The sequence below is a fragment of the Amphichorda felina genome (assembly GCF_050947745.1).
Source record: "Amphichorda felina strain 45539 chromosome Unknown scaffold_5, whole genome shotgun sequence".
In the NCBI taxonomy this organism is placed as follows: domain Eukaryota; kingdom Fungi; phylum Ascomycota; class Sordariomycetes; order Hypocreales; family Bionectriaceae; genus Amphichorda; species Amphichorda felina.
In genome coordinates, this window is record NW_028145045.1 from 2,608,177 (window position 1) to 2,635,013 (window position 26,837).

The following is a 26,837-nucleotide window of genomic DNA, read 5'->3' on the forward strand; positions in this document are numbered from 1 at the left end:
ATGAGCTCCACCTCAACACATGCCGAGCAGAACCTTGCTGTATGTGCCAGATCCCCATTTTAGTGTTTTATAACCTTTCGGAACCCCCATCGAGATGAAATCAGCTCTGACTCTGGACCCAGTGCGATGCGTGTCGCGTCAAGAAGCTGAAGGTGAGAGTGGCCATCGACTCCATCAGCATCAACATCTAGCGCAAAACTGACCAACGCCCAGTGTTCCAAGCAAAGGCCTATATGCAGCGGATGCAGGCACCATGGGCGAATCTGCAACTACAGCGGAAAGGTTGCCCGCTCGCCTCTCACTCGAGTGTGAGAAACACACCCCCAGCTCCACCGGGCAAACACCGCGCGTTGCGCCCCGTTGCCATACTCGTCCATGCTGCTGACATGGTGTATCCCGCAGGTACTTGACCCAGGTTGAGAAGCGCCTTGCTAGTCTTGAGAGCCTGTTTGCCGAGCTGCTGCCCGATGTCAACCTAGACGAGGCACTCGCCTCAAGGTCGGGGGCATCTGCAGGGCGCTCATCCGCGCCACTGGCAGAACCGTCTGGGTCGTCGCCCAAAGTCCCCGTAACATCCCGTAGAGCGCCCGAACAGGTGGAGGAATCCATATCGGAAGCTGTTCCTGACGAAGCCGATGGGTTTGACTGGCAGGAGGACGTCAACGAGCTGGCTGACGGTATGGCCTCTCTGTCTGTGGAGCCCAAAGGGACCGGCTATCTAGGTATGACGCCCCATCCGACTTGTCAATCTAACGGGGAATGCTAATCATATCATAGGATCAACGGCGGGAGTCTTCTTCCTGAGATCGATGCTCTTCTGGCTTGGCCACTCCAACGCTACGTCAGACTCCTACGCCAGGCTCGCCGACTCGCCGGAGAGCTACAGCCGCATGGAAGCTTCCTCTCGGCTTTCCAGGTCCATCGAATCCCGCCAAGTCGTGGAGCAGCTGATTGATAGCTACTTCTCGATCTACCACCGGACGTATCCCTTTGTCCACGAGGCAACCTTCCGGGCCCAGTACCACGAGGTCATACCCCGGCCACGCTATCGCTCGTGGCAGATGCTGGTGCATACGGTCCTGGCCCTGGGTGCGTATTGCATAGACGGCGCGCAGTCTGGGGTCGACGAGGATCTTTACCATCGCGCCATCTCGTTTGGCGAAGACGAGTCCCTGTTCGAGAGTGCAAACCTCACCTTCGTGCAGGCTCTGATCTTGCTCAGCAATCTGAGCCAGAAACGCAACAAGCCCAACACGGGCTCCAACTTCCTGGGACTGGCTACGCGTATGGCGCTCAGCCTGGGGCTACATCGGGAGCTGCCCGACTGGGAGATCAATGTGCTCCAGCGGGAGATGCGCCGCAGGGTCTGGTGGGGCCTGTACATATTCGACAGCGGCGCGTCGACTACCTTTGGGAGACCGATTCTTCTCCCCGAGAAGGACGCCATGGATGTCCAACCTGTTCTCAACATTCCCGACGAGTGCCTCACGGCAAGGACTACGATAGTGCCCGACGAGTCACTCGAGCCAACAATCTACTCTGGTCTGAAATGGCAGGGTGACTTGCACGTCCACTCAAACCACATCTCCAACCGCCTGCTCTCGTCCACGGGGCTGTCACCGGAAGACGCAATCTCGATGGACCGCGAGCTGGATTCGTGGTCTGAGAGGCTGCCTTTGTACTTCCGCACGGATCAGGGTCCTACATCTGCTGATCCGGCCTTTCTGTTTGCGCGCTGCCGTCTGTGGTGGCGGTTCTGGAATCTCAAGATCATTCTCTTCCGCCAGATCCTCCTGAAGCGGGCGGTCGAGCGCAGCAAGCAGACGTTCTCGGTTACTACTTCCAGCGAGACCGATGTCAGGAGCAGGAATACGGCTGTCAATGCGGCCAGCTCTACGGTTACGTCCATTCAAAGCTTTTCGCAGAGCGGCATCATGACGAGGCTTGTGGCGTGGTATTCCATGTAAGTACAGGTCTCCCCCCCCGGGACTTCTCCCATCTAGGGGCTAACTGGCTGCGCTAGATACTTCCTCTTCCATGCGTCTCTCGTCATTGCCCTAGCCATCCTGGGGGATGCAGAGTCCCCCGAGATTGGGAGATGGCAGGCCGAGCTGGACGCCGCCCGGGGCGTCTTCCGCATCACCTACGCCGACAACCCCATGGCCCAGCGGTGCGCAGACATCCTGGATGTCATGGTGCCAAACAACCCAGCTGGCCCGGTACCCTGGGACAGCGTGCAGTTCGACCCGAGCCTGGTTGATTTCTCGACGTGGCCCAGCGACGGAGGCGAGTTCTTTGGGCTCTTTGGCTGGCCGGCGGCCCCAGGGCCAGGAGTCTGAGCCCGGACCCCCACGCCCCCCAATTTGATTAGAATCTGTTCCAAGGCGCGTCCTCCCTGATTCAGTTAACAATCCGGACGTCTGGCGCGATGAGCTTCGACCGGATCAGGCGGCCGTTGGGAAGGTCATTGTCCTCGGCGCGAGCGACAGCGTCTTCCATTGTCTTTTCGATGCCCGCGTGTAGGTGCCGGAGAGCTAGCCGCTCCCTGGCGACATCGGGTTGGACATCGACGAACCATCTGGTCATGCAAGTCAGCAAGGTTGGTTACCAGAGCAGTGGGGCCATGCAGGTCCTGTTACCTCTCGTCCACGGCCTTTGCCACCTGACTCCACGGCTCCTCGTCGAGCAATGTATAGTTGCCCTCGACGATGACGACTCTGCACCGTGAAGAGATGGAGATGGCGTCGGGCACCGGGTCCCCGACCGCGTGGTCGAAGCTCGGCGCGTAGAGCACCACCTCGGGCTCGTCGCATTCCGTGACCGGAATGGCCTTCAGGTCGAGAACGTGCCGGAGCAGGGCCCGGGCATCAAAGGTGAACGGGGCACCCCGTTTGCGAAAGGCTAGCTCCGGGTCGTCAAAGGTCGCCAGGGCTGCTCTGGTATGGTGGAAGCCATCCTGGTCTCGGGTCAGCCATGGCCCCCTCAACGACGGGGAATGGGGGGAGAGAAATGGGCGCCAACTTGCCATGGGGAGTACCGCGACGTCTGTGATGCCATGGCTGGGCAGGGTGCGCAGCAGGGCGTCGGAGACGGTCGTCTTGCCCGAGCCAGGTACGCCGGCTAGGGCGATGAGGATGCGCCTCTTGGGGTCGGAAAGTTTTTGGTGCCGAAGAAGTCGCTCAATGCGCTCCTGGAGCACCAGCGTTGTCTTGTCGAGGCTGGACGGTGGGCTCATGGCGTCTGGACTTGGAGAGCCTCCCGGCATATGTCAAACCACTTCAGGACTGGCAAATTCTGTTGAGATTAGTAGTCAATGGAAAGTATATACTGCGACCCATGTCCCAAACCGAGCCGCGACGTTGGATATTGTGGGACGCGACGCATTCATGTCACTGTGCTCCGAGCGCTGGCAAGCTTGCAGGTTGGCAAGTCGTATACGCGGAGGGCAGTCGTCCATCGGCTCGACCCCGGTATTTGATGGAGCCCCGGATTGCCCAAACCCGGGTTCTTGGTAAGTTTGTCAGAGTGGAGTGAGGGCGAAAAGATAATTGGGCCAGCGGGGGGCTCCTCGGGCAGACTACGGCGACAACAGGAGTCCAGGACTGTGACAGGATGAGAGAGGAGGCGCGAGGCTAGCAAAGGAGCATTGATGCTGGTGTTGGGTCGTTGCTGGTGGGCCGGACGACAGTCGCCCGGATGCGGCTGACCGGCACACGATCCTCCACCGGTGAGGCACAGTGGAGTCGACCCGTCTACCCGTCTACCGTCTACCGGCATCACCAGGTGACCAGGTGACCAGATGCACGCACCATTACGTCGCATCGGGCCATGATGCCCACTCGGCCGTGCCACGGGGCTCCGCTCCCCATGGGGCTGCCGGACGTTGGCCGAGCATGGGGGAAGTCTTCCCCTCAGCTATAAAGGGCGGGGATCGCGGCCTGGAGTTGAGAGCTGCCAACTGCGAATCTGCGAATAGTATCCGTAGAGCTGATCACCATGGCTGAAATAGCTACTTCCACCACAACGCCCACCGCGGCCAACGATGCCTCGGCCCCCAAGAAGGGCGTCTGGCGCCTCTTGCGGGAGAACCCGTACCTGTTTGGCCTGTCTGCTGTGAGTTATCATTATTCGTGATGTGGCTGTTGAGTTTCCGTTTGCTGACGCCGGGGCATGTTCTAGTTTGCCAGCATGGGAGGCTTCCTTTTCGGCTATGACCAGGGCGTCGTCTCTGGGGTCCTGACCATGGAGTCGTTCGCCGTCGCGTTCCCGCGCATCTCGCAGGACACGGGCTTCAAGGGCTGGTTCGTGTCGACGCTGCTGCTGTTCGCGTGGTTCGGGTCGCTGGTCAATGGCCCAATCGCTGATCGCCTGGGCCGCAAGGGCGACATGCTGCTGGCCGTCGTCATCTTCACCCTCGGCTCCGCCATCCAGGCTGGAGCCAACTCGATGCCCATGCTCTTCGCAGGGCGCGCCGTGGCCGGGCTCGCCGTGGGCCAGCTCACCATGATCGTGCCCATGTACATCTCCGAGGTGTCCATGCCGGGCATCCGCGGCACCCTCGTCGTCCTGCAGCAGCTCAGCGTCACCCTGGGCATTCTCATCAGCTACTGGCTCGAGTACGGCACACAGTACATCGGCGGTGCCCGCTGCGCCCCGGATATCCCCTACACGGGGGGCACCGAGTCGCACAGAACCTTTGACCCTCGCAAAGACGTCGGCCCTGACGGCTGCACGGGTCAGTCCGAGGCCGCCTGGCGCATCCCGCTGTCCATCCAGATCCTGCCGGCCCTCATCCTCGGTCTGGGCATGCTCTTCTTCCCCGAGTCGCCCCGCTTCTTCCTCATGCGCCACGACGAGACCAAGGCCCTGGCCGCCCTGGCCAAGCTGCGCCGCGTCCACCCGGACACCGAGTCCCTGCAGGGTGAGTACCTGGCCATCAAGGCTGAGGTTCTCTTCGACGAGGCCATGACCCGCGACAAGTTCCCCGGTCAGTCCGGCATTCGCCTGTTCCTGTCGCAGCACAAGGCCCTCGTGTCCACCTGGCCTGCGTTCCGCCGTCTCGCCATCGGCACCTGCATCATGTTCTTCCAGCAGTTCATGTGAGTTCCCCCCTCCCTGTCCTCTTAGCTGTTCATCACTCTTTGGGACTGGACTAACTAACACACGCTTCCAGGGGATGCAACGCCATCATCTACTACGCCCCGACCATGTTCGCCCAGCTCGGTCTCTCGGGCAACACATCCAGCCTCCTCGCCACCGGCGTCTACGGCATCGTCAACACCCTGTCGACCCTGCCCGCGCTGTTCCTCATCGACAAGGTCGGCCGCCGCCCGCTGCTCATGTGCGGCGCGGCCGGCACCTTCGTGTCGCTCGTCATCGTCGGCGGCATCGTCGGCGGCTACGGCGCCTCGCTCGTGTCCAACAAGGCCGCCGGGTGGGCCGGCATCGCCTTCATCTACATCTACGACGTCAACTTCTCCTTCTCCTTCGCCCCCATCGGCTGGGTCCTGCCCTCGGAGATCTTCAACCTCGGCAACCGCTCCAAGGCCATGGCCATCACCACGTCGGCCACGTGGATGTGCAACTTCATCATCGGCCTCGTCACCCCGGACATGCTGGAGAAGCTCGGCTGGGGCACCTACATCTTCTTCGCCGCCTTCTGCCTGCTCGCCCTGGGCTTCACCTACTTCTTCGTCCCCGAGACCCGCGGAAAGAGCCTCGAGGACATGGACATGGTCTTTGGCGACACCGCTGCCCACGAGGAGAAGGCGAGGCTGGCCGAGATTGCCGCCGCCATGGGTCTGACTGAGCCGCTGCCCGTCGACAAGGTGGACTACGTGAGGGCCGAGCACAACGAGCGTGGGCAGATGGTCTAAGGAAAGTATGCAAGTAGTAGTAATATATATATATACCCTGCCTGGATAGTAGTTGGGTCGTACACAGGCGATAGACAGAAGAATACCAAGAAACCATACATCCTCATTAAAAAAATAATAATTTACGTCGCCCTTCCCAACTGGCACCATGAGCAAGAAATCGTGTGTTTGCAGCTCCCTATACGTACACCTTACACCTCCCCCGGAACTCCTTGGCAATAATGCTCCGGTGGCCCTCAGAATGAAGCAAGATAGAACAGAGTGAGCAAGAAGCAAAAGCAAGTCCCGTTACGCCCAGCAATTCCTGTTGTACATATCCGAGCACCATACTCCCGCCTGCCCCAGAGCAAAATAACCCACTTCCAGTGTTATCCCTAGCAAAAATGTGTCCGAATCATCATCCACCGTCCATCTTCATTCATCGTCTTGACTCTTATGCAACGTCCTTCAATCGGGGTCAGCAACCGTGATCTCGTATTGGCGGTCCAACTCTTCCTTCTTCTTCGTCTCCGAAACACTCATTCGCGAAGCAGCGGTGGGCTTTTTGGTGGGGCGAGCCTTGGTTACGCCGCCGCTCTTCGCCGTCGCCTTCTTGGTAGTGGCCGCCTTGGTGGTCGTGGTTTTTTTTGTCGTAGTCGTCGTCTTCTTCACTGCCTTGCCCCCATTTGCCTTTGCCGCGACTGTCGAGCGGGCTGCGACTTGATTCTTCTTAGCAGGTCCCTTAGCAATCCCCTTGGCAGCCCCCGTCTTGCCGTAAGCCTTGGAGACGCGGCTCGTCGTCGTTTTCTTAATCACGGCACTTGCGTTGACGCGACGCTGGGCTGGTGTCTTGGCACCAAGAGCAACCTTCTTGGCATTGGAGGCCACAGCGGACACCTTCTTCTTGATAGCAGTTGCTGTCCCTTTGGCCATCTGCAAGCCGACGTTCGCCAGCGCGCCTTTGGTGCTCGTGATGCGGGGTTTCTTAGGCTTATTGCTGCTTGCCGTCTCACCACCCATCAAGTCTTGCAGCTTACGCTTGCCGGCCTTGATAGTGGCCTTGACAGCTTTCTGAATGTCAGGCTTGGGCTTCTGCTCACGCGTCTTAGGGCCCAAGACGCCGCGGCAGTTGGGTTCTCCACAGAGGCAGCTCTGCACATTCTTGGATGAGAAGGGATCGAAGTTGTAGTCATACGTCAGCTCCTCTCCGGTCATGATGGGCTTATCCCCTGCAAACAATGCCATTCGTGGCTGGCCCGACACGATCCACTTGATCATCCGGCAGTTGGGGTTGCAGCTGTGGTTCACGAATCGAGCGATGCTGCCAGTAGTGGCATCGATGATCATGTTCTGGTCAAAGCTCATCAAGTAGTAGCACTGTCCGGGGTTAATGGTGGCATCGTAATAGGGGGGGTTTTTCAGGGTGACCGACCTCATTGTCCTTGTAGACCTCATTCATGCGGCGCTCACACTCCTCTTCAGTAATGATTTCGCCCGCATACTCCATGATGATCTGGTGGGGCTCGAAGCAGCGGTTGCTCCGTACTCCATAGCCACGGTCAGAGGTTTTGATAACCTCAACTCCAACGCGGTACTTGCCGCCCTTCGCCCGACGAGCCGTCAGATCAGCAAAAGCACGGTTCGTGCAGTAGTCCCGCCCAACGTTGCAGTTGGTGGCATCGCATTCATATAACATGATGCGATTTTGGCAGCTCTCGCCGCAGCCGTCTTCCGGCTTGCATACACACTTGGATTGGTAGTCGTGGAAGTGCGGTGATTTCCGCCAGACTTCCCTAGACTCTCCGACAAATCGGTCTGTACCTGGTCAGAAATCCTGTTTCGTCTGATATAGAGCTAGTGTTGTCCTTACTCTTGGTCATCTTCTTCCACTCGTCCGGCTTGGGCTGACCAGGCGGCAGCGGGTTGCAGATATTGTAGGGGAGCTTGAAGTCCCGGCCAGCAATGAGGAGGCGCAGACCTGTGTACATGGGCGACGGCATGATCTTGTTAACACGGCCGCTGGGGATCAATTCGGGAAGTTCGGCGAGCGTCTTCTTCTCAGCCGGGGTCAGGCCCTTGGCCTGGTCCAGAGGGGCATCCTGACCAGCATAGAGCCCCTTGTCCAGGTGTTTCTTGACGCGCCGCTGCTTGGTGTTGGTGATGGGCTCTGAGCTTTCTTTTTCGGGCGCGTCGACGGGCTCGGGATCAACCTTGGCCTTCTTGCGCGCCGGCGGTGCCTTGGCCTCCTTGGGATCAACATATTTACCATTGGCCCACACTGTGTAGATGACTGGCTTGTCGTCGACATGGGAGAACTCCTTGGTATCCTGGAGGCGCCTAAGTTCGCGGGGGATATTTGATACCTCGATCTTGCTAGTCGACTTGCGGCTACGCTTCGCGGTGGCCGCGGATACCTTTGAGGTCGGGGAAGGAGGTTCGGGAGCGGCTCGACGCGACGAGGCACGCAGGGGACGAGGAGACTCTTTGATCTGGCGGCGCGTGCGCGGGGAAGTCGAACCCTTGGGCGACCACTGGAGATTCAGCGCGTCAATTGTGGCCCGCGCAGCCTTGGTAGGCTTCCGTTCAGAGATCTCGTCGGCATGCTCCTCTAGGTCAATCATGGTGGCCCTGCCAATGGTCCGGCGGCGGCGGTTGGAGACAATATCGCCCTTAGCGCGTCTTTTTCCGTGGCCGTCCGTGCCAACCAGTTTGGCGAGGTTATAGACTGGAGGGGGACCGCGTGCCCGCCGAACGCGACCGGGTGTATCGGCGTTGCGGTCGTGTCCATGGTCAGGTCCTTGGTCGTTTTCCTGCGCGTGGTCCTGGGGCGCGCCGGCTTGTTCGGAAACGGGGCCAGCATCCGGCCCAACCGCGACAGTTATGACATCGTGTTTGGACGTGTCGGAGTGCAGGCTGTCGCTGTCGGCGACAGTGGTGGGCGGCGTGGACTTGGACGACGCGGTATTGGACAAGACATCCAATGGGGGAGCCGAGAAGCTGCTCTCGGGAGACAGCGACATTGAGGCGGGTTGGAGCAGCTAGATATGGCGAATGGCGCACATATGAAGCGAGGGATGGATGGGTGCGCGTGGGTGCCGCGTAGATTGGCAAGAAGCGTGAATAGACGGGGACGGCGAGGATAGGAGAGTGTCGAGTGTCGCGGTCGAAGGGGTGACAGCGAGCGCGGCACAGGTGCGTGTATCCGGGAGCGGTAGGTATTATTATGGCACGTCCCTACTTTGGGACTTGGCAGGTATGGGAATTGGGAAACCCGCAGGGGTTTTGGGGCGGGAGGGTGGGTGTAAGGGTGGGAACCAAAAAGACAAACGCGTGTGAGCGTGGGCCAGCCAGTAAACTGGAAGCCAGCACAGCCCGCCAACGGACCAACTGGAGCACACCACCAAACAACGGCAGAGCTTCCAGCTTTCTTCGGGTCGGGGGTCAGATTCACGCTGACCCGAAAGAGTCCCGCAATAGAGACGGCGGGCACACACAGTCGGATCTGGCCACTGCTGAGCTTGTCTTCGGGCAATGAGCACAAGGGAAGGCCGAGACTAGCTGCTGGCGATGGATACGCGTTCAGGTGTAGGTAGTAGTGCCTGACAGCTTCGATAGCGGCCCGCAGCAGCTGTCTGAGATGCAGGCCGGTGCGCGCGTCGTTAGGCTAGGAGGTCTGTCAGGGTGGTGAAAAGGGTGATGAAAAGGGTGATGAGGAAATGGACGTTGGGGAGAGGAGAGTCGAGTTGTGGGAGAAAGTCAGAGAAGGCAAGAGGGGGGGTAAGAGGTAAGAGGTGAGGCAAGGGAAGTTTGTAGGATGTAGGAGAGGGCGAGAGAGCGTGCCTGGTTTATTAATAAGGCCAGACGGAAAAGCCAAATAATAAGGGCCCGCATCAATGATTGGCGAGGCGCACGGAACTGCTGCTCATCGAACACCTCGCCGTAAACATTCTCACGTCCTCTCCTCCATGTCACCCACTTGCCATCCGCCACCCCCTAACTCGTCGATCAAAACCACAAACTAGTGCCATCGCCTTTGATATAACTCTCCCGTCCTGCGGGGATCGCCCGTGCATCATGTACACGCAGAATTGGGGGCGTGCACAATCGAGTGTCAGGCCTGGTAGGGTCGATAGGTAGTAGTTGTCCTGCTCGGATACACTCGACTATCGGAGTTGGATCTGCGCAATACTACTCGAAATGAACACACTTGTCCTAAACGCGTTCAAACTGGATAGCTAGTTCTTTCTTTCGTGAGTGTGTCATGTTGCCTGGAAACTGCCCGCTGGTGCCTTATTGGGTGGTTCTGCACCTTTGTGCCAGCGAGGCTGTCCCCGTGACACTCGGCCCCCTCTGCCCAGGAACCCTATATTCACGAGATATCTCAATCAAATCCATCAATCTAGTTTATGCTTAGACTCGGAGCAAATTTTGCGCTTCTTATCGCGAAACGCGGCCGCGGTCTCACCTGGGGACACGGGACGGCCCTCCACGCCTCGTGGCCCTTCCGAGGAGACTGAAGGGCCATGTTGCTAGAAATTCTCGCTACGGTTTCGATTTTCGCACAGAAAGAGTCCGACTATGGCCCAATCGGAGACAATCGATCGGAAACAGGCTGTGTGGTCCTCATCGTGTCTCGCTACCCAAATTTTGCCCCTTCACCCCCTCGGGGACACTCACGGCTGGAGGTGGGATGGTACACGACGAATCCTAATGTTGGTGTCAAGGATCAACCTCACAGCCGAACACCTGAGCACAGTAATATCCACATCCATAGTAACCAAGCGTCGCAAGTTACAAAACACTTGTTATAAAAGAAACGCTTCGAAAAATTCAGGAGAAATTTCCGGCTAGCCTGCCCAGCGCCCCGCCCGGCCCAAAGGGGTGATTATCACCTCCTACTACCAACAGCAATACAACGGCAACTAGTCAACAGATTGCCAGATACCACTTTTGCAAACCCTCTCTATCCCAGGGAAATAATAGACAGAGCAGAGTACTGATATTCCATTGTTTTTGGTGCTGTGAAAATGCGGTATGGGTTAGTTCCCCAAAGATCCGTAACCCCCTCAAAGCCACCACCTACCTCGCAGCCACAGCGCCAAGAGAGGGCACATAATTCAAGGGCACTGCAAATCACCCTTCGCGCAAGGAGAGTGGGCGACAATTCATTCAAAAACTACCCGCTAGCAAAGAAGAATCCAGCGGTCGATGATCGCTCTCTCTCGCGTCTATCTTGGGTTCTATCGAACCAAACCGCGGATACATCGGGATGACCATCTACCCGCCGAACCGCCGAATCACTGAACAGTGAGGTACACAAAGCCACCGGCGTGCCAGGTGAGATGACCACACGAATTATGCGGGTTCAGCAGTCAATTTCTCGCTGTCAATAAGAAATTGTACAGATTGCTATGATCGAGGTGGCCCCCTTCATGCAGGCGTCGTCAGGTGGTCACGATCCCGCTCTCGGCGTAGTAGCAAAGTGGCAAGGATCCACGCAGCAAATTCGTCCAAAACCGCGCCGCGAGTCATCATCGCGAAATGATCGCGGTACCGCTAGGAAATCGCTACGCCATACCTCCAGGTCTTACGAATGACGGTAACGAGATCTTACTCGCAACGACGAGTCAGCCTACTACTAACACTCCAGAAAGGGCATATCAAGCAGAACAATATCTATTAATGCATCGAATCTCGATAAGAGGAGCGCACACAACAAACTAAGGTATCTAGTATCTACCATGCGCCTCTATAGACGCCATGGAAACCAAGTAGTGGGGTATAGGTATATCAACAATAGAAGACGAGCATTTCAAGCCAGAACAGAAGGACAAATCAATCCCTGGTTCGAGGGACGCAGGCTTAGGCCGACTCCTTCTTCTCGGGCTCGGCAGCCTTGGTCTCCTCAGCAGGCTCCTCTTTGGTTTCCTCAGCCTTGGGCTCACCGGACTTGGGCTCTTCAGGGGCCTTAGGCTCGTCGGGCTTCGTCTCAGTGGGCTTGGGCTCTTCAGCCTTGGGCTCTTCAGCCTTGGGCTCTTCAGGCTTCGTCTCGGTAGCCTTGGGCTCCTCAACCTTAGTATCCTCCTTAGCCTCACCCTCCTTGACGGCCGCGACTGGCGCCTCGGGGGCCTCAGAAGGAATGTCCTCCTTCTTAGGCTGGCCCTCGATGTCGATCAGCTTCACCGTCTCTCCAACCTCCTTGACACTCTCTCCCTTGCCACCGTACTCCTTGGGCAGCGTATCCACGATGCTGGTCAGCTCCGTGGCCAGAGTGGTGCCAGAGCTCATGGGGTGGAACTTCCTGAGGGTAGCAGGCGCGAGGAAGAGCTTCATGGCGGCGTACATCCAGCCCATGATAGTAGGCACGTTGACAAAATACTTGTGGGCCAGCAGTTCGGGGTACGCCATGCCCATAACCTGAATGGTCTCCTTGCTGGCAGCCTTGACGTACGGATCCATCTTGAAGAAGCTGACCGACATGTAGTCATGCACCTGGATCATCTGGTAGGGGTCCTCGCCGCCATCCGGGATGGGCTCGGTCACAGCGTTGAGGTTGAGCTTCTGCACACCCAGCTCCATGAGGCCGGCACGCCACTTGATGAAGCTATACGTCGTCAGCTATACTGGTCGTTCTCATATTTAGCCAGAAGGGGCAGGGAAAACTCACTCCTGGACATCCCCGAAGGTCTTCTTGTTATCCTTGACGGCACCGTAGACGTTCCACGTAATCACCGTCTCCTTGCCCTTGTCGTCCTTGTGGACCGTGACATAGCCTAGGCCGCCGTACTTGCTCTCGTCAAACGTGTCCGCGACGAGGGCCGTCGGCTGCAGCTTCTTGCGCCACTCGAGTGCCGAGGTCAGCTGCTTCTCGGCGGCCGCGGCGTCGCCGTTGTTGGCGCGCAGGAACTTCTGCAGCACCACCTTGGTCGGGACGTGCTCGGCCGAGGACAGCTCCACACCCCACATCTCGCCGTGCGCGGCCGACTTAATGATCTCCGGCAGACGGGCGGCGAGCTTGGAGAAGGGCGTCTCCGGGGCGGGGGCAGCGGCGGGAGTAGAAGTCTCCTCCTTCTTTTCCGGAGTCTCTGGCGGAGGGGAAGCAGCTGCGGGAGCAGCAGCCACAGGGGCGGCAGCCGCCGGGGCAACAGTGATGGTCTCCTCAGCAGACATGGTGAGATGTACAGGGGCTGTGGGGGATTGGAGGTGTTGGAAGAGGATGAGGATAAGCGAGAAAGAAAGGAGGAAGACGTTGGTTGATATCTGCCGATGAAAACCTGAGGCTGGAACAGGGCACCGGTTCTCGCAACTGCGGGAAACCGTGGGCAAACTTGCGAGACAGGGATGTAGTGGGTTTCGGAGTTTGATTTCGAGGGAGCACCCCTTCTCGGTCTTGTCTGGGGTATTAGGTGTAACCAAGTAACCAAGCAAGCCACAACAGGGCGTCTTTGCGGTGAAGAGAGCGGTGATGGCTGAGGATGGAGGAGAGGAAGCAGAGATTGACGGCGGCCCCTGATGGCTGACGGCTGGTTGTTGATATTGACGTGAGCGTGGATGAGGGGAGTGACGACTGGCGCCAGGCGGTGGAGCCACTGCAAGCTGCAGCTGCTGGGGGGATCAGCGAGCTTGAGCTTGAATGGCCCGGGAGGGTCCTGCAGGGGTCAGCTGCAGCGATTCGGTGAGCTGCCTGGCGGGAACGCTGCGCGGCTGCAGAGCACTGGCCACCAACGGGAAGCCACTGAACAGGGGGGACACGGTGCAATGGACCTGTCACATCCACGGATCATTATCTCCGACCTCGTCCGAGGCCTTCCACCTGCTCTTCATCGACACCAGCCCATCTTCAGCATTGTTTGCTATGCGTGTCGGAATTGTGCATCCAGCTCTCAATGCGCCATAGTGCCAGCAACTCATTATTACTTAGTGGTACGTACCAGAGTAGAGCAATGTAGCAGTATGTCAGACTCGACAACCATCCATCTAGCCAGCACCATCAGCAAACCCCCCCTCCCCCCCAACCAACCTTCAAGTCCTGCCGCTCCGAACGAGGGCGGAAGAAACAGAAAATCAAAACGCCTTGCCCAAAACTCGTCTTTCTGCATTATCCACTAGCATCCGATCACAGGCAACACCATGTCAACCATTCATCTCCCTCTCCCTCTCTCCAAACCTTTTCGAAAAAGAACAAAAAACCCCAAGTGACATTCTCCAAAGGCTTCCGAGGAGCAGCCCAAGCAGCCGTCTATCCCATTCAGTAGTGAGGAAGAGCACGAGCAAGGATGCGCTCAATGGCAGACAACTCAACATTGGCAGCCTGCGCCAGCGTCATGGAATCAAACGCCGGGCCCATGGACTGCTCGTACCCGAGCTCCACCCAGAAATAGCCCCAGTGCATGTCCGTGTCCCGGGCCTTGTCCTGTTGGTCGTTGCGCTCCCGGACGTGGCGGTTCATCATGTCGCGGTGGCTCTGCTCCCGGATGACGGCAATGTACCACTGCAGCCGTGCTGTCAGTCTCTACTCAGTAAGTCGTGATGTGGAGATCATCTCACCTCAACCACATCTAGCGGCATGCCGGGCTTGAGGGCCAGCGCGTACTGGTGGCACCAGCAGTGGGCAGAAGGCGGCTGTCCATACTGGCGCTGTTCGCCGTAGCTCATGTTGACCATCCACGCGAGGTCGTCCTTCATGAGCGGCGTGAAGCCAGGGCAAGACATGGCAGTCGTAATGAGCCGTCTGTAGAGCTGCGCGTTCAGATTCAAAATATCGTCACCCTTGCTAATAGCTCTTCCAAGGAGGCGAATGAGCTCGCAAGTAGCTTTGAACAGCGCCCGGCGCTGAGAAATGGTGATGCGGCCCGTGAAAGACCAAGGAAACTTCTTTAAAGTGCTTATGAGGCACTCGTATGGCCGCTGAGGGCACTCCTTGGAAAAGGGAGACTAAAGGGGCAAGGTTAGCCAGAGCCCACGGTGAGTAAAGAAAGTCCGTCCTGCTTACCCGATGAGGGACCTCAACATGCTTGACAAGCATCACCATTTCCTCCTCCGAGATAAACCCCTTGAAATTATCCCATGGCTCATTGGGGTTGTGGGGCTTGAAATCAGGAGTCGCTCCGTTCCAAAGAAGACCAACAGCGAGAGGGAAGAGGTCCTTCATGAGATGAGCCTGGCTGGAAAGCTCAACATCAACATTGCGCTCGCCTAGGCGGGTCTGACGCCCGCTTAGGGTGTTGTTGTGGTGTCTCTCCACAGCCTTCATCGCATCTTCGAGAGTGCAGAACTCGACATAGGCATCCATAGTCTTGCTCGTCACCCTCTCCATTATGATGTGAACAGGCTCATCAGTATCATTGAGGATTCTGGAATTTCGACCGAGGAATGCAATCACCTCAGCACGCTTGGTTGCAAAGGGAATCTAGGGCGGACCGGGGGTTAGAAGGTTGAAATCGTTCCATTGGGGGAGGGGGCATGGACACTCACATTGCCAATCTTGACGACGCCATAATTGATGGCCTTTCCACTCCGGCAGCTCTCAACAAAAGGAAAATTCTCCGGATGCATGGCAGTGCTGTAGGAGGGGACGCCTGCTGGGGTGTCAAGAAGTGCCTGTAGCTTGTCCGAGCGATGAGCAGGTGGACCTGCGGGGATGGAAGTCGAAGGAAGAGGGCTGGTTACAATGAGCGGCGCCGCTGCACCGTTCATACTATTTCCATGATAGAAAACGTCCTGTGACTCTCCTTGACCAGCAGCATTGTAAGGGACCATACCGAGGTTGAACTTTGGGGGCGGCTCCTGGGTGGCTGGCTGACCAGAAGTTCGGGGGGCATAGTTGCGTGGTTCGGTGAGGTGGCCAGCCTGGGACGAGCTGGGACTGAACGCCTGACCCGCATCACCGTCGCTGCCTTCACCCTTTGGAGTATCCTGGGAAATGGGGAGAGAAGGGATACCTTGGAACGACTGGCTCTGGGGAATGCCACCATTCTGAGGCTGGCCAGCAACGTTTCCGTTCCCGTTCAAGGTGGGAACGACATGCTGGGGAGTGTACATGGTGCCCTGCGTGGCCATCGTGCGCTCATGTCCCCGGGGTGAAGCAACATTTAGGGCCGCAGCGCCATTTCCGTGTCCGTTAACTAGACCACCTACCTAAGGTGTTCCAGTGGTGCCATCATGCGCAGGCATCACGGGGTACTGCCCATGATCGCTGGAGGGCACATCGCTGCTGAACTGGGGAGTACAAGCGGGGTTATTGGTGAATGGGGTTCCATTGGTATATCTGGGAACCGTGCCGTCAAACTGATGAAGTTAGCAGTCTCGTTCATCTGGTCGCGTTGGAGGGTGCTGTGCCTGAGGAGAAACTCCAGCCGCGGGTGGCTGGAATGGAAAGTACGAGGCCGTGGCCGGGTTCAGGATGGACTGCTTTCTGGAAGCGTTGTTGTCGGCGACGGGGAGCTGGACACACTGGCTGTTGTTGAGCATGGGGGTCGACACGCTGGTGGGCGCCGACGAGGTGTATCCAGAAGCCAAGCTAGTGCCGCGGCTGTGGCCGTTGAGGGCATGTTCAAGCATCTGGACCTCAGCGAGGTTCACCTCGTTGGTAGTCATAGCCATTGGGCTCTACAAGAGTGGGTTAGTGATGGCTCTTAGGGTAACGGAAAAGAAGCAGATAGTCATACCTTGCGAATGAACCAAAGAGCAGTGAATCGAAGATCTCAGTAGGACCTTGTTTTTCTTCAGATAATGCGAGATGGAGAAAGAAGACTTTGCAAGAGGTATTTGGTATGAGGTGTGACGAAAGATTTGGATGGAACAGACGAAGACAACACGAGACGGTGATGTCGAGGGTGTGTGTTCAATCAGGGCAAAGGTGATATAGATCGAGACGATGAAGCGAAGAAACAGAAGTGCTATCGTGCTTGTTGAATGATGGAGGAGAAGAGGGCCAACAATGCTAGACCCGTCATTCAAACCACAATTTGCTTCAGTTGTGTAGTAGGAGTGAAGGTGAAGTGAGGAAGTGGTGGGAGGAGAGTGCCGGAGTTGAAAAGGGGTGCATTCACACGACTTAAAAACCTCACACACAAAGACTAGTGATTGTAGGAAAACAACATGATTGGCTTATAAGAAAAACCCCCAATAGGTAATGCACATACACTATCTTTAAGGTAGGCGGCGAGTGGAAGAGAAACAGGGTATATTAGCCCCTGATAGGGCGGGCAGTGTTGACAGCTGCCAGTGGGCCGAAACGGCGATTCGCGTACGTCGGCATTGAATGCCTAAACTTCTCTGGAGATTGAATGAAGTTGTTCTTCTGGCATCAGCTCCTTGGGTCGACTTGAATAGGGGGGCGCCACATGTATCTATGTGCCATGTAATCTCCGTCTGGACGACATGACCTGCGACTTGCGCAGGAACCCAAGCTACGTGGATGATGGTGTGCCATCAAGTGGCAGAGGATGTAAGGGCAATTTAGATCAGGAGTGCCACCATTACCCACTCAACGGATAGCAGACTAGAGCTCAGGAGAGCAGATGTGCCGATACCCGGGAACATAATTCCAAGCACATTCGGTCTGCGAGGGCATGGCGAATTGGACCGCGATCGTTCCTATGTATTTTATAGTCATTTAACGTAGCCTCTAACTCTCACACGTTTCAACAAGGCGTCTTCTGCCCGCCTCCAACATGTTTGCGCCTCGGTAGTTCCCTATGCTTGCTCAACCCCGTCTAGCGATGTTTGCGATTTTAATCAAACTATAAAGGATGTTAGAAAGATTCGCATGCCGAGAAAGTCTGCAGGAGCTTACTGGTGTGAGGAAAGACTCGGCCACAAATCGTGCCCGCGCGTTCAACTAGTGGCAGGTCAGCGCGGTTCTCCGCCCCAACGGAAGGCTTGGGTTCCATACAAAGAGCTTCATCTCCGAAATCTCCTTGTCGACCTCCTCCATAAACTGGATAATGAAATCGACCAGTTTGTGCTTCAGCATCTCCTCGGTGTGGAAGTTGGTTATTAGGAAGGAGATGTCGTATCCCTGCACTGCGTTAGAATCCCGTCTCACTCAACAACAATACAACTGCGCGCGGGCGCGGATATGCGGACCTTGATCGGCTTCCGCCGCAGGATGAAGAAGGACTCGGCTCGTTGCGTCAGGAAGCGCGTAAACTTGTGGACGAGGATGTGCTCGATCTCGTCGGCCTGCTTGATCTTGATGCTGATGCGCACCGAGTTGATGCTCGGCTCGATGAGGACCCGCTCGTTCTCGTTGCGGGCTACCGTCAGGGGCGTTAGGAGCACTTCGGGCGACGTCTGGGCCTCGATCTCGGGGACATTGTGTCGCTCGGCCGTCTGGGAGGCGAAGTTGGAGAGCGTCAGCGCGGCCGTCAGGCTGCTCCGTACGCACTGGAGGTACGGCCGAAGAGATTGAGACTAGCGGAACATTGGCAAATCAGCACAGAAAGCTCCGATGGTACCATGCGGGGGAGAGCTTCTGCTCACCATGACTGCTGAAGCTGGAGCCCTAGGTGGGCATGTGTCGTCTCACTCGTCGTCGTCGTGTCGTCTTGGAGGCTCCCAGCGGGGTCACTTGCGGTTGGAGGATGGAGCTCCAGCACCGCTCAGACCGGCCTGACGTCTGTTGGTGGGGCTCGTCGCAACGGGGAACGGGATGTGTCACGTGAGGGTGAACAGATGAGCTGTGGTACGGCCGGCGGACGATGTCTGTGGCTTGAGCTCAGGGAAGCCCGTGGAACCTGTGGCGGTAAAAGCCCCCACTTTTTGTCAGGTACCACCTTCGTGACGCAGCTGCCCGCGTTGTCGGTTCAACGAGGCAGCAAACTTGCCACGACAACCGCTCGGTCGTCTCGTCTTTTCAAGGTTGCGCAGAAGACCGGCGAAGCTCCAAACCCCATTACACAACCAGCACATTCCTAGTCTCAACGACACAAGAGACTCTGCTCAGCATCATGGCTTCAACAACAGGTTCGTTACCCCTCCAAAGTCCAACCCCACTGGTGATCATCGTTTATTGACCAACTCGCAGTTGTCGTTAAGCACCAGGGCAAGAAGTACGAAGTCGAGGTCGACCCGACATCGACCGGAGAGGATTTCAAGCTCCAGCTTTACAGCCTGACCAACGTCGAGCCCGAACGACAAAAGATCCTTGTCAAGGGTGGCCAACTCAAGGATGATGCCGACATGGGCAAGCTCGGCCTCAAGGCTGGGCAGACCATCATGATGATGGGATCGCCGGGATCCGGTGGATCTACCCTTGTGCGGCCAAAGGAGGTGGTCAAGTTTGTCGAGGATATGACGGAGGCTGAGCAAGCCCAGCAGGTCGGTGCGACGCCGGCTGGCTTGGTCAACTTGGGGAATACATGCTACCTCAACTCGACGCTCCAGGCGCTTCGGTCGATCCCAGAACTCCAAAAGGCTTTGGAGAAGTACAGCCCCGCCTCTTCCGGCCTCATGGGAGGGATGTCGCAGATGGACCTAGCCGCGCAACTCGCTGGCCTCTACAAGAGAATGGGCGAGACGCTGGAGCCTTTCCCGCCCTTGAACTTCCTCAGTGCGTTGCGAGTTGTGTTTCCCCAATTTGCGGAAAAGTCCAAGTCTGGAAATGGTTACGCACAGCAGGATGCGGAGGAGGCGTGGTCACAGATTGTTCAGCAGCTGAGTCAAAAGGTCAAGGTCAAGGAGTCGGCGGATGCGCCCGAGATGTCCTTTATCGACAAGTACATGGCTGGCGAGTTCACCTCGGAACTCGAATGTGACGAAGAGGAGGCACGCAACGGTGGCGAGAAGGCCGTCGTTGCCAAGGACCAGTTCTACAAGCTCAACTGCCATATCGACGGACAAACGAACCACCTGAGGGACGGTATCCTGGCGGCGCTGAGCGAGAAGCTGGAGAAGAAGTCGGAGGTCCTCGGGCGCGATGCTGTCTACACGAAGAAGTCCAAGATCTCCCGCGCCCCCAAGTACCTGACCGTCCACTTCGTCCGTTTCTTCTGGAAGCGCGAGACGCAGAAGAAGGCCAAGATTATGCGCAAGGTCACGTTCCCCCACGAGCTTGACATTGTGGAGTTTTGCTCGGATGATCTGAAGAAGGCCCTGATCCCAGTCCGCGACAAGGTTCGGGAGATCAGGAAGGACGAGGAGGACATTGAGCGTGCCCGCAAGCGGCGTAAGAAGTCCCACGAGCAGGACGTTGGTGACATTCCCGGCGGTGCCGGACTTCCCACTGAGAAGGAGAGGAAGCAGAAGGAGCAGGAGGAGAAGGAAAGGGCAGAGCGGAGGGGCGAGAAGAAGGAGGAGAAGAAGGCGGACGGCGACACTGTTATGGGTGAGGGCGAGACCTACAAAACCGATGCCGAGATCGACGCTGAGCGAAGTGCGTCCCTACTCCAAGCCAAGAAGGAGCTCAACGCTCTCATCGACCCCGCTCTCCGCCAGGACGACGGTGCCAACCAGTCGGGTCTGTACGAGCTGCGAGGTGTGGTGACGCACCAGGGTGGCAGCGCTGACAGCGGTCACTACACGGCATATGTGAAGAAGTCTGGCTATGTGGATCCCAAGACGGGCAAGAAGACGGAGGAAGATGATCAGTGGTGGTGGTTCAACGACGACAAGGTCACCGAGGTGCCCGCAGAGAAGATTGCGACGCTGGCGGGAGGAGGCGAGTCGCACTCGGCACTGATCCTGCTGTACAAGGCCATCCCTCTTCCTTCAGCCGAGGGTCTCATGGAGTAAGGTATGATGGGGACATTGCGTAACTGTCATAGACAATTTGGCGTTGAGCGGATGGTTCCCGGAACCTGGGCCCATAGATTGGCAGCCTAGTTTCTTCACGATTGGTAACGAAAGGTGTGGAATTCAATGATGAAAAAACTGTAATCCCTCCCCCCCTTCGGAACGCCATGATCTTAGGATGCCCAAGATGCTACCAACCCATGGCTATGCAAACTCCTATGAAGCCAAATGTATACAACCAATATTTATACAGCATGACCTAGGCGGGCCACGACTCACATTCTCCATCACCTGAGGGACTCGGCCTTTTCTTTCCTCTTCTGCTTCTCCGCCTCGCGCTCCTTGACCCGCTCATGGAACACATCAAGCTTGCGCTGCAGTGTATCCCTCTGCTCCAGCAGCTCAACCTTGCGCTCCTCAAGAACAGCAATCTGCTCCGCGGGCGTCGTCTCACGAAACTGCCGAATAGCCTACACCCCGCCAAGAGCAGTCAGCACCTCCCGTGTTCCAGGGTTATGCGCACACGCTCCGCCGAACCTGAGGGGCATGTATGTGTTGGAGAAAGGGGGGAGGGGTTTCTCACCTGCTCCTTCTGCTGGTCCTGCTTCAGCTGCGCGCCCGTCAGCGTGCCGACAATGATGACGGCCGCGAGGCCCGTCGCCCACACGCCGGCCTTGACCTTTGTTGCGCGCGACCACGCCGTGCGGGCGGCGGGGGCGGACATGACAGCCTTTTTGGCTTTGCTTCTGCCTTGCTTTTACTTTTCCTCCGATTTTTCCCCCACGTTCTCCCTGACTACCTCCGCTCTACCAGTATTCGCGCCAGAGCCTCTGGCAGAGAATGTCCCGGCGGTGGTCGGCGGATGACCGCGATGTCGTGGAGGCGGCGCTGGTGGAGGTGTGGCGGCGCGGGAGGGACGGTGCGGTGGCGCGGGGGGGTGAGGAGGAGGAGGAGGAGGGCCCGGGGTGGGAGGTCCGGCGCTGGAGGGAGCGGTTAGGATGGAGAGGGAGGAGCTCGATGTCGTCGACCGTGGGGGCGAAGGCGTAGGCAGAGGTGGATGCGGATGCGGATGCGGATGCGGATGCGGATGTGGAGGATGGAGTCGTCGCGGTTGGAGGCGCGGTTGGGTGGGATTTGGAGGTGGAGCTCCCAGGGTCGCGGGCTCCGGCTGGTTCGGCCGAGGACGGGCCCGGGTGCAGGGCTCTTAGTAAGCGGCCAGACGGGGACGGTGTCATGTTTGAGAGTTCCAACTGATGCGCAATGCCATGTAAGTAAAAATTAAAAAAAATATGCTGGAGAGTTACGTGAATTCTCTTAGGTTTCTAGGTACTGTGAATTGGGGTGGAAGAGCTGTCTTTCATTGCCTGGGTCGCGGTTGACTGCAGACGATTTAGGTTCATGGCCGAGGACTCGAGGTTGCCTCCGAAGACTCCGCTAAAGCCCCGGTGACGACACTGACAATAGCATGAAACGTACGCTGAAATGCTTCCAGCGCGGGGCAACTTGCCCAAACTTGAGCCAATTCTAACCTTCAGACAAGCCTTGCCCTCAACGCCCAATTACGCCTCGGCACCGTCTAGGCCCTTTGTAGAGCTCCATTGCTCGGCTCGTTAGATCTGAAAGGGTGTTCCAATTCCAGTCATCCGCATCCCACGTACCCTGGAGCCACAGCGATCTCTCCAGAGCTCAGCGACAAGTTTGACACACCACGAGGCGCCATGACAACGCCTCGCGTCTTCATAATCCGCCACGGCGAGACCGAGTGGTCCCTCAGCGGTCGACATACGGGAGTCAGCGATATTCCTCTGACTGCCAACGGTGAGAGGAGAGTGAGGGCAACGGGGCAGGCCATGGTTGGCGATGACCGTCTCATCGTCCCCAAGAAACTAGCCCACATGTGAGTTTCGACTTAGCCCTTTACATCTCATCTCCACGATTAACACCTTCACCAGCTACGTTTCGCCCCGGCAGCGTGCCCAGCGCACGTTTGAGCTCCTCAACCTGGGCATCCCCACCTCGGAGCTGCCCTGGACCCCCCACGGTGACCAGCCGGCCCCCCGTGACGGCCTCTCCGGCTGCGCCGCCAAGGTCGAAGTCAACGAGGATGTCCGTGAGTGGGATTATGGTGAGTACGAGGGCGTGACAAGCCCTAACATCCGCAAGCTCCGCGCTGAGCAGGGCTATGAGGGTTACTGGGATATATGGAAGGATGGCTGCCCCTGGGGAGAGTATGTACCCTTGCCGCCCCTCGGATATTTCAAATGCTAAAAGAGGTACAGGATGCCCCAGGACGTTACGGAGCGGCTGGACCGCCTCATCCACGAGATCCGGGAAAAGTACCACAAGCCCGTCATCGGCAAGCCTAAAGGGGAACACCCCAACGGTGACGTCCTCATCGTTGCTCACGGCCACATCCTCCGCGCCCTTGCCCTGCGGTGGACGGGGAGGGAGCTTCAGGACGGACCCGCGTTTCTTCTCGAGGCTGGTGGTGTGGGAACCTTGAGGTGAGTTTTTATTGTCCACGTTCTCGTTGTGAGAGAGGATATATAACCGCTGACTGGCTTTATGAAGTTACGAGCATCACAACATTGAGGAGCCTGCTATTCTGCTTGGCGGTGCCTTTGAGGTCGACACGGACGAGACGGGAATGCCCTTATCATAGCATCATCATGTACCTGCAATATGTTGAAAACAAACACATAACTTACTGACTCCTTTCCCTATTCCCTGGTATTTGAGTTGTCGTCTCCCTTCCTTCTCAGCTCACAACTTGGTCCCCCTGGCAAAGAAGACCCTTCGGACCATGTGCTGCCCCTCACCCCTTGCATTGTGAAACACGACCGGCTCCTCCAGCTCCCGGAACCCAAAGTCCCCGCCCACGCCTGCCCCCTCGAAGATGGTCCTCATCGTCTCCTCCGAGAACCCGTGGTGTGCGACCCCGCGCGCGTGCAGGTGCTCCTCCCCCGCGAGCTGGTGCGGCATGAAGTCGAGTATGAAGAGCACGCCGCCCGGGCGCAGCCGCTCGGCCAGGCGCCGCGCCGCGAGGGCCGGGTCGTCGAAGTGGTGGAACCCGGCCCCCACGCCTGCGAGGTCAAAGTCGAAGAAGCGGGCGTCGGACAGGGCCGGGGGCCTAGGGTCGGACGGGTCGAGGAGGTTGCCTACGAGTGCCTCGCGCTTTTCGGGGAAGGCATGCTGTTCGAGGTGTTTAGATTTGAGTAGAAGAAGGGAGTTTGTTTGTGTCTCGGGACGATGGGGGTTGTTTGATTTGGGGGGGGGGGGTTGGGTTTCTCACCTCGGTCTTGGCTTTGGCGTTGTACGCCTCTACCATGCTGTCGGAAACGTCAATTCCAATGCACTGGCTGGCCTCCTCTCCTATAGACTGCCCGAGTGTCAGAATGATAATACGGCGTATTGTCTCATATCCTGGTGTAGGGCTGGAGACTCACTCTCGACAGCAGACCTGTCCCGCAGGCATAGTCTAGGAGCCTCCCCCCTTGCTTCATGCCGATGAAGTCGCGACTGTTCTTGACCTCCTTCTCCAGTTGACCGAGAGTCTTCTCGTACCTCGTGTCATATTCGGAGGCGATCTGGCTGTGTCCATGGCGTTAGCTGGAGATCTATGGTGAAATATATTTCAGGGTGCGGGACAAGAGTCGTGCAGTTGGAGAGACGCGTATGAGGCAACAATGATGGTATCTACTTTTGCCAGGCTCTCTCGTCTACATGTCTGATGCCCAAGCACACCACATGGTGTGAATTCGTAGGATGCCGCAACTTACTTGAAGTACTTTTGGTTGAGAGCTGTGGTATCTGCCATTGCGAAGTTTGTAAAGATTCTCTCCTATAGTCTCGATGATGGGATTGAAATTTCGAACCAAGTCGTCTGCCAGTCTTGTATAAAGCTTAAAGTTGCTACGCGGAAGTTGGAGAGTTTAAGTCACACAGTCACTCTCTTTAAGTTGCGCGGGCGGAGACTTTTCGGATACTATTACTTAACGGGGCATTCCCGGAAGCTCTCACCTTAACCTCGGAGAACACTTCGGTGACTTCACAGCGTCTTTTTCAAAACCGCCACTATCTCATTATAATGGAAGAGTCCACGCATTAAGGAGGGATGCTCTGGGGTAGGCCCATATCGAGGGATTGCTGCCAGAATTGCCTTGACGGTAAGGCCCAAACACCGTCCACCGGGGTCGAGGTAGCAACCCCTCAAGAGCTGCGCCGGTGGCAGCGCGAAGCGCCTCGCCGTCGGAATCACCAACGCTCCTATTTCTCATCCCCTGCGGCGCAAAGCTGTTGGCTGCAGAGCTGCGACGGTTAGACTGTTGGTGGCGCCGGGAGCATGGAGGGCAACAGTGGGTGCTCCTATGTAGTACTACTGCGGCAGCCTGCATGGTGCTTGGCCATCCCTTACCAGGATCTCGCACTGGGTAGCCATCACCGGGTAGCCATCGCCGGGTGGTCATCGCCGGGTAACCATTGCTGGGTAACCAGCCGTGGAGAAACGTGGCTGGCTGCGATACGTAGAGCGATGCCTTTTCTCAACCAGTTGTTTCTGGGATCGCGCACCAGCTCGGTGACGCCCCTTTAGGATACATGACCCATCTCTTCCCGATACACCCAGCTGATCACCGCACGTTCGCAGCGTTCCCTCCGAGGATGGACCAACACAGCATGATGCCGGGCTGGGCGCCAATTTGTGCGCGGCCATGGCCGTCGGTGGCGGGCGTTGATGAGGCGCTTATAGCCCGGGGCTGTGTGCATGGCAGCATGGGGCAGCAGCTTGCCACGCTGAACCTTGCTGAGCCTGCGGCCCTGCTTGATCGTTGACGGGCCGCTGATCTTACCTGCACGAGCGCCTCGGACCGTAGTGACCCCCTCCCGTTGGTACGGTTAATAGTGTTAGCCCCGAAACGACGCACCGGTAGTCCCCGAGTCAGGTGTGTGCCACTGTGTGTGGCCCGTGGGCTGGCGCTTGTAAACTTGGTGCTAGAGTCGTCACGGTTGAAAACGATGACCACCGAGGACAGCTAGTTAACTGACTGAGCCCGTCTCCGCGGGTGGGCGTGCCGAACAATTGACCGACACCCCTCTAAGAGACAATGGACACGTGTAGCTGAGTATCATTGCTGGGTACCTGTCCGTACCTACATCATAGAGGGCTGTTAATATGCCCCCAAGACGGCGCCTGCGTGCATGGGCCTCGGGGTTAGCACGAAGCATCTCATCCGCGAGGAATAAGTTCCGCGCATGTATTCGTACTAGTAGTAATACTAGTAGTAGTACTAGTATGCACCCTGGTAGTATATGGTTTTGGGATGTGGGGAAGAGTGGTGAGCACCGGCTGGTCGTGGAAAAGAGTGTCCTCAGCGATGTCGCAGCGCAGCTGTCGCCAGACATGTCTGACCTTGATGACCATCGCGACACATGGTCGGCTGGCTCGTTGTTCGCCTCACAGGACAAGTCCAAGCCCCAGGAGGGCTGTTGTGAAGTATCTCTGCCCATTTCGCTGCAAGCCAATGCCTTTAGTACCTTGTCCGTTGGTTTGGGCGTCCCTGGATAGATTGGGGTTCGCCTAGCTGATTCCTAGCTGATCCGGTAGTGGGCACGATGGTTGCCGAGCTTTGCGCTGTTTGCCATTTGTCGAGTACTCGTATCGGCGTAGAGTCGCATTGTGGCCCGCACTTGTCGGCGATGATGGGCGACGGAGCTCAGGTTTCCCTGGCTGCCTTCTGCTCACCGCTGGTTTGACGTGGGCTGCTGCAGATGTGAGCATGTGGGCTTTTCTGCACCAAACACAATCGTGTGCCCGAAAGCTGGGGACGAGTCAGTCTGGGGCCCATCAATCGTGTGTTGGGGTTTCTTTTGCTGTCATACCTGCATTGACTTTGCCTGCCATGCCGTGTCATTGTCGTCTCATCAGGCAGTTCTGCACGATCCGGTGCCGAGCCGTCTGCGATATTCGCCCATGTTTCTGGGAGGTGTCTCCCCTGCATTTGCACGTATGCGTGCACTTACCGAAAGGATCATATGCTCTGGAAGCAGGGTTGACAAAAAAACAAGGCTGGTCTGGTACCCTGTTCATGCCCAACCTCTCCATTCTTGGCAACCCAACTGTGGCCGACCTATTGGCACGGATAAGTACGAATAGAGAGTTTTCCCCCCGAATTTCTTGGGGGGAAAAAGAAGTCGAGCCGCACCTGCACAAGACGAATCCCGAATCCCTTCCCCATCACGGGAAATTAT

At 57.3% G+C, this 26,837-nt stretch overlaps 11 protein-coding genes across 11 annotated transcripts; 4 read left to right on the forward strand and 7 right to left on the reverse strand.

The window, feature by feature from the left end:
• ACO1O0_005652 (transcription factor domain-containing protein) lies at nucleotides 1–2,339 on the forward strand (the record flags this gene model as incomplete). The annotated part of the gene is made up of 5 exons (XM_083195064.1): nucleotides 1–39; nucleotides 123–152; nucleotides 416–722; nucleotides 778–1,963; nucleotides 2,024–2,339. The coding sequence occupies 5 exons, from the start codon at nucleotides 1–3 to the stop codon at nucleotides 2,337–2,339; spliced, it is 1,878 nt and encodes a 625-aa protein (XP_083049977.1).
• A 61-nt stretch (nucleotides 2,340–2,400) lies between these two features.
• On the reverse strand, nucleotides 2,401–3,235 carry ACO1O0_005653 (P-loop containing nucleoside triphosphate hydrolase protein; the record flags this gene model as incomplete). Its single annotated transcript, XM_083195065.1, has 3 exons — nucleotides 2,401–2,578; nucleotides 2,640–2,956; nucleotides 3,038–3,235. 3 exons carry the CDS (start codon nucleotides 3,233–3,235, stop codon nucleotides 2,401–2,403), a joined length of 693 nt encoding a protein of 230 aa, XP_083049978.1.
• Nucleotides 3,236–3,996: 761 nt separating this feature from the next.
• On the forward strand, nucleotides 3,997–5,876 carry ACO1O0_005654 (general substrate transporter; the record flags this gene model as incomplete). Its single annotated transcript, XM_083195066.1, has 3 exons — nucleotides 3,997–4,113; nucleotides 4,180–5,099; nucleotides 5,174–5,876. 3 exons carry the CDS (start codon nucleotides 3,997–3,999, stop codon nucleotides 5,874–5,876), a joined length of 1,740 nt encoding a protein of 579 aa, XP_083049979.1.
• A 447-nt stretch (nucleotides 5,877–6,323) lies between these two features.
• Nucleotides 6,324–8,875, reverse strand: ACO1O0_005655 (uncharacterized protein; the record flags this gene model as incomplete). The annotated part of the gene is made up of 3 exons (XM_083195067.1): nucleotides 6,324–7,232; nucleotides 7,288–7,670; nucleotides 7,726–8,875. 3 exons carry the CDS (start codon nucleotides 8,873–8,875, stop codon nucleotides 6,324–6,326), a joined length of 2,442 nt encoding a protein of 813 aa, XP_083049980.1.
• A 2,842-nt stretch (nucleotides 8,876–11,717) lies between these two features.
• sfh5 (CRAL-TRIO domain-containing protein) lies at nucleotides 11,718–13,025 on the reverse strand (the record flags this gene model as incomplete). Its single annotated transcript, XM_083195068.1, has 2 exons — nucleotides 11,718–12,459; nucleotides 12,523–13,025. 2 exons carry the CDS (start codon nucleotides 13,023–13,025, stop codon nucleotides 11,718–11,720), a joined length of 1,245 nt encoding a protein of 414 aa, XP_083049981.1.
• A 1,078-nt stretch (nucleotides 13,026–14,103) lies between these two features.
• Nucleotides 14,104–16,045, reverse strand: ACO1O0_005657 (RNA-binding protein; the record flags this gene model as incomplete). The annotated part of the gene is made up of 5 exons (XM_083195069.1): nucleotides 14,104–14,346; nucleotides 14,403–14,789; nucleotides 14,848–15,264; nucleotides 15,330–15,988; nucleotides 16,039–16,045. The coding sequence occupies 5 exons, from the start codon at nucleotides 16,043–16,045 to the stop codon at nucleotides 14,104–14,106; spliced, it is 1,713 nt and encodes a 570-aa protein (XP_083049982.1).
• Nucleotides 16,046–17,697: 1,652 nt separating this feature from the next.
• Nucleotides 17,698–18,344, reverse strand: ARC19 (actin-related protein 2/3 complex subunit 4 family protein; the record flags this gene model as incomplete). Its single annotated transcript, XM_083195070.1, has 3 exons — nucleotides 17,698–17,877; nucleotides 17,946–18,272; nucleotides 18,342–18,344. The coding sequence occupies 3 exons, from the start codon at nucleotides 18,342–18,344 to the stop codon at nucleotides 17,698–17,700; spliced, it is 510 nt and encodes a 169-aa protein (XP_083049983.1).
• Nucleotides 18,345–18,808: 464 nt separating this feature from the next.
• UBP6 (ubiquitin-specific protease UBP6) lies at nucleotides 18,809–20,591 on the forward strand (the record flags this gene model as incomplete). The annotated part of the gene is made up of 2 exons (XM_083195071.1): nucleotides 18,809–18,824; nucleotides 18,886–20,591. The coding sequence occupies 2 exons, from the start codon at nucleotides 18,809–18,811 to the stop codon at nucleotides 20,589–20,591; spliced, it is 1,722 nt and encodes a 573-aa protein (XP_083049984.1).
• Nucleotides 20,592–20,878: 287 nt separating this feature from the next.
• On the reverse strand, nucleotides 20,879–21,315 carry ACO1O0_005660 (uncharacterized protein; the record flags this gene model as incomplete). Its single annotated transcript, XM_083195072.1, has 2 exons — nucleotides 20,879–21,061; nucleotides 21,175–21,315. The coding sequence occupies 2 exons, from the start codon at nucleotides 21,313–21,315 to the stop codon at nucleotides 20,879–20,881; spliced, it is 324 nt and encodes a 107-aa protein (XP_083049985.1).
• A 994-nt stretch (nucleotides 21,316–22,309) lies between these two features.
• SHB17 (histidine phosphatase superfamily) lies at nucleotides 22,310–23,253 on the forward strand (the record flags this gene model as incomplete). Its single annotated transcript, XM_083195073.1, has 4 exons — nucleotides 22,310–22,488; nucleotides 22,544–22,819; nucleotides 22,871–23,095; nucleotides 23,163–23,253. 4 exons carry the CDS (start codon nucleotides 22,310–22,312, stop codon nucleotides 23,251–23,253), a joined length of 771 nt encoding a protein of 256 aa, XP_083049986.1.
• Nucleotides 23,254–23,354: 101 nt separating this feature from the next.
• On the reverse strand, nucleotides 23,355–24,408 carry ACO1O0_005662 (S-adenosyl-L-methionine-dependent methyltransferase; the record flags this gene model as incomplete). The annotated part of the gene is made up of 4 exons (XM_083195074.1): nucleotides 23,355–23,783; nucleotides 23,884–23,970; nucleotides 24,038–24,182; nucleotides 24,371–24,408. 4 exons carry the CDS (start codon nucleotides 24,406–24,408, stop codon nucleotides 23,355–23,357), a joined length of 699 nt encoding a protein of 232 aa, XP_083049987.1.
• Nucleotides 24,409–26,837: the final 2,429 nt, after the last annotated feature.